General features: G+C 41.6%; 1 protein-coding gene across 1 annotated transcript in view; it reads right to left on the bottom strand.

Annotated features, from left to right (window-relative positions):
* arhgap22a (Rho GTPase activating protein 22a) overlaps window positions 1-5,000 on the bottom strand; it is a gene marked incomplete at both ends in the record, with an annotated part of 63,618 nt that overhangs the window by 45,312 nt on the left and 13,306 nt on the right. Inside the window, one exon of the mRNA XM_084321421.1 lies at window positions 1,110-1,306. Within this exon, the coding sequence (XP_084177547.1) occupies window positions 1,110-1,306 (197 nt within the window). The remainder of the gene's footprint in view (window positions 1-1,109; window positions 1,307-5,000) is intronic.

Raw genomic sequence — 5,000 nt, 5'->3', positions numbered from 1 at the left:
TGGAGGCATAATGTTAGTAAAATATATACTATATATATATATATATATATATATATTTGTTTATTTTTTATTTAAAAAAATTATAACCAAATATCTAGTAAACTGGAGACTTTGGAATATCAACTCAGTACGTGAAATGCCATTTTACTGTAATGACCGCTACATAAACAGAGTGAAGTTATTTTGTCTGCTCTTGTTTGCCTTCCTGGTTCATCTTGATTTCATGGAATCAATAGGTTATTTACAGAGTAAGACAACAAACAATGGATTGACAGGCCCCTGAGGGATGACTGGATATTGACCAGACAGACATACAGCTATTGACAAATAAGAGGCTCCAAATTGACAAAAACATTGAGATATCAGGTCTGAGACTTGACTAACTGATGGTGAATCAGCGCTTTGTTGACGTATAGTTCCTCAATCATTCCTCTAAGTAAAGTATTAGCCCACCTATTTGGATTTTGTGTTTTTACGTGTAACTCTATGGATGCTGGATGTTACTGACCAAGAGCAACGGTTCTCAGTCAACCTTTCCTGAGCATAAAAGGTTAAATAAGTGAACAAATAAATACATAAATAAATAATACACTGTTTGTTAACATTCCTTGTAGATAAAAAGGGACCATAACAACAAGAGTCATCATCATTATACCGTATATATATATTTATTCTTACCGTGTATATATATATACCTATCCATATGTCTGTACATATACCTGCATATAATCATTTTACATACCTGTAGATACTATATCTATATCTGTACATATCCTACTCTTACTAGTTACGCTGCTGCCTGCTGGCCAGTATGACTACTACCATGCTGTCTTTATACATGTATCACTTTTACATATTAATACTACAACTCTGTACATACATCTAATTAGCACTACCCTGAGTCAGTAGTACTAATTTATCTATTTTATACCCAGTTTAATCACCTGTACATTGTATATTACTATTGCACTTTACTGTTACATTTGCACTCTGGTTGGATGCCGAACTTCTTTTCGTTGTACTGTATAATGATGACAATAGATTTGTATTCTAATCTAATGTAATCAATGTTGTCTCAAAACAGTTCAGTTGTGGATAACATGAGTCACCTGTGCCTTGGCTTCATCCTGGTCCTTATAGAAGTACAGAACCTCTGCACGCAGGACGAACCAACGCAGCTGCCAGTTCTTCATTATGCTGCGCTGTCTCTTCAGCCAGCCGGCCTTCAGTGCCCTCTCCTGGTCCAGAGGGGAACAGGGCCTCGACACCCGGGACAGCTCCCCCAGGACCATGCTCTTGGACCGAGCTGGATGGATGGATGGATGGATGGATGGACGGCACACACACACACACACACACCACACACACACACACACACACACACACACACACACCACACACACACACACACACACACACACACACACACACACACACACACACACACACACACACACACACACACACACACACACAACATTATAACATTATGTATATATATAGGGAGAGGGAGAGGGAGAGAGAGATACAGGAAACACAAAAAGTGAGACAGTGGGAGAGGAAGAGACAAAGAAAGGCAGAGACAGGCAAACAGATAGATCACACACACACAAGCACACAAACAAACACACACACACACACACACACACACACAAACAAAGACACAGCAAAGCCAAGTCGATATCATTTGACATCATCAATTGCTCATCACACATGAGTACCTTGCCAGGGGATGTGGTTTAGAGAGAGAGAGAGAGAGAGAGAGAGAGAGAGAGAGAGAGAGAGAGAGAGAGAGAGAGAGAAGAGAGAGAGAGAGAGAGAGAGAGAGAGAGAGAGAGAGAGAGAGAGAGAGAAGAGAGAGAGAGAGAGAGAGAGACCGGCGACGCAATACACTGCATATGATTTTAGGATTTGTTCTCTCACACTGAGACCCACAATCATTATTATAACCATACATTCCCAGGAAGAGCTAAGCCCACGGTCACAGCCATACGTCCACATTACCTCTCACAGAGCCGGGCCCATCCATCAAGCATTGGCCTACATTCACCACCGAACAAATCCCCAATCTATCACAAGTCCAATCTGTTTCAATTATCCCCAGTCTCAGTCTGTAAGACCAATCTATAATAGACCCTTATTCCAGTCATCATGTCTCATATGCATTGTTCTTTTGCAAGTACAAGTTCATCTAGTGTTACTGTAACACATGGTCTACATTTGCCGTAGTGCTGAAGAAATCATACTTTATCTTAGAGCTGGGCGATAAAACGATAATGATAATTATCGCGATATATTTTAATAATCGAAAAATGCAACAGGGAGGGTGGCTGATTGGCGCAGTGGGCAAGGCGCTCGCCTCTAACGCAGAAGACGCTGGGTTCGAGCCCAGCTCTCTGCGTTGCTACCGGCTGGCCGGTCGTTCATACTAACACAATTGGCAAGTGTTAGAGGGTGGGAAAGCCGGTGGGTGGGGATTTGACGTTGTGGACAGCGACTCCTACAGGTCGGTTTGGTGACGCCGGTGCGACAGAAGCAGGAAGTGACAGGGGCAGCGTGAGCCTCCCACGAGTTACTCCTCGCCACAGAGTTCGAGCTGCTGCGGTGAAAATATGCGACAGGCTGCCTCCTCGTGTACCGGAGGGGACACGTGATGCAAGGCTTCTGTCCTCACTACAACCGACCTGTGGGAGGCATAGTCTAGCAACGTTCAAGACAGGGGAGGGAAGAATTGGATATATGAAATTGGGATGGGAGAAAAATTTAAAATGGTGAGAAAAAGTGGATAAAAAAAAAAGAAAAATGCAACAGGGCAGCTTTAAAACCAGAGACAGTGGACATACTACGTCTTTCTTGCCTGCAACTTAAAGTAATGGCTTTGCTTGTCCAAATGACAATACTGACCAAATTGAGATTTATTTTTCTCTTGTCCATTTCTTTTGTTTGCTTTCTAATGTAAAATACAGTTTAAAACCGTCTGTACACAGTAGGCTATGTGTGCTAGCAGAGCTAGTCTCCAGTCACGAGTCACGGTGCATGTGTGCGGTGGTTTGTCCACCAAAAAAGCGCCAAAAGATAGAAAAGAAACTAGCAGAGCCAGAACTGTTCACTCCCCTGCAGCCACAGCCACCTTTTTGGTACTTTCGCTTTCAAACCAGCTACAGCCTGAGAACTGGAGTGTGAGGGGCTGTAACACTAAAGATGGCGGCAACGACAAAGAATTGCTGCAAATAAACATACATTTGTTGTCTAAATAATAATAATACATTTTTTTTTAATACTAATACAAATACCAATACGTATCGATATCGAACGATATGAAAAAAATTATCGTGATGTTTGGCCATATCACTCAGCCCTACTTTATCTGTTTTCGACGTGTGTCTCAGATTAAATAGATGGTTTGAGTGGAAATACATTTCGCACTCCAGAAATACTACAGGATTCCATCTTGTGATCAAGATATTTCTGATTGATCTAATTTATTCTCGTGTGCCTGAGATTACAATTTACAATTACAATCCTTACATCTACAGTCAGGGCCGGACTGGGGTAATAATTCATACCGGGAGATATAGCGCGAAATATAGCCCCAATCAGGCCACTTTTTAAGTGGGGGGTCTGGGGGCCCCCCACCCGGAAAATTTGAGTTACAAAGACTTAATTTCCTGCATTCTGGTGAATTTTAGTGCATGTGAATCACAAACTAATGAGCCAACAATTGCTTAGTACAATGTACTGTTATGAACCTCAAATAAACTGTTGTGGCACTAGCAATGGTACTCTCTCCACCTTCAAAAAGAAAAAAGCAAGAGCACAACATATTTTTCTATTTACTATTATAATACAGTTAACCACTCTCTCCAGCTATTCAAACAAGGCAAGAGCACAATACCATATTCACTTTACTGATGCACTACCCATCAACAGTTAAAATAGCCCTTTACACAAACATTAAATAACAGACCTTTCATTACAATACTATAATAACAGTAGCCACTGCCAGAATAGTGACACATGTATCACGTGTGGTGAGCACACGCATGCATGCACAACGAAGACAGAAGATTGCGTTGTCTCAATCATTTTAACTATAAAATTAGCTCAAAGTATGAGCTCACTGACTGAAATTTCCAACAAAAAGCACCAATTGTCAAATAATATTGATCACATTAACTAGACTAGATGTTTGAGGAAATTAGAAAGGGAACAACAACTTAACCCTTGTGTCTGATCAGATTCTTATTTTTTTGATAACTTTGCAGTGATTATGTTTGTAGCCAATGTGGCAAAGGTGTGTAATCTTTGAATTATCTTGGAATTATTTTGACTCTCTCTTTCATAAATTGTTTATTCAACTTCAGCCCCACCACATATTGTTTTTTGTAATGTCAGATTTAACAACTCCTTTTGGGAGTGTGCCATCTGCCATTCCATTCGCCGCCTCCACGGTCAATCAGTTGTATCGCCTGGTCCCGCCTCCACCAATCACAAGCGGCAGCACGGCTCCATTGTGTGTGTGTGTGTGTGTCCGCGTGAGGGAGAGAGTCAGATAGTTCTCCAACTCTGTGGCAGCCAGTGAAATCCTGGTTGTTCCCCACCCACCTGGTTATCTAAAAACTATCGCGCCGCGCCGCCGCCACAACTAGAAACAATGGCCTGGCAAAAAAAAAAAAAAATTATAATAAAAAAAATATATATTTTTTTTTTTTTTAATAATTTTTTTTTTTTTTTTATCTGTGCAGGCCAGGCCACCGGGAAAACTCCCGGTGCTCCCGATGGCCAGTCCGGCCTGTCTACAGTAGGGCTACTGAGAAAATTATATTTCCCCATACACATCGAGAGAGAGAGAGAGAGAGAGAGAGAGAGAGAGAGAGAGAGAGAGAGAGAGAGAGAGAGAGAGAGAGAGAGAGAGAGAGAGAGAGAGAGAGAGAGAGAGAGAGAGAGAGAGAGAGATCTGCTCTGGATCAGGTTGCTCTTTCTCACAGGGCACATCGACC

This window comes from Notolepis coatsorum, assembly GCF_963971535.1.
Source record: "Notolepis coatsorum genome assembly, chromosome: 9".
In the NCBI taxonomy this organism is placed as follows: domain Eukaryota; kingdom Metazoa; phylum Chordata; class Actinopteri; order Aulopiformes; family Paralepididae; genus Notolepis; species Notolepis coatsorum.
The sequence above is the reverse complement of the archived record's forward strand: the minus strand, read 5'-3'. Positions and strand labels throughout refer to the sequence as shown.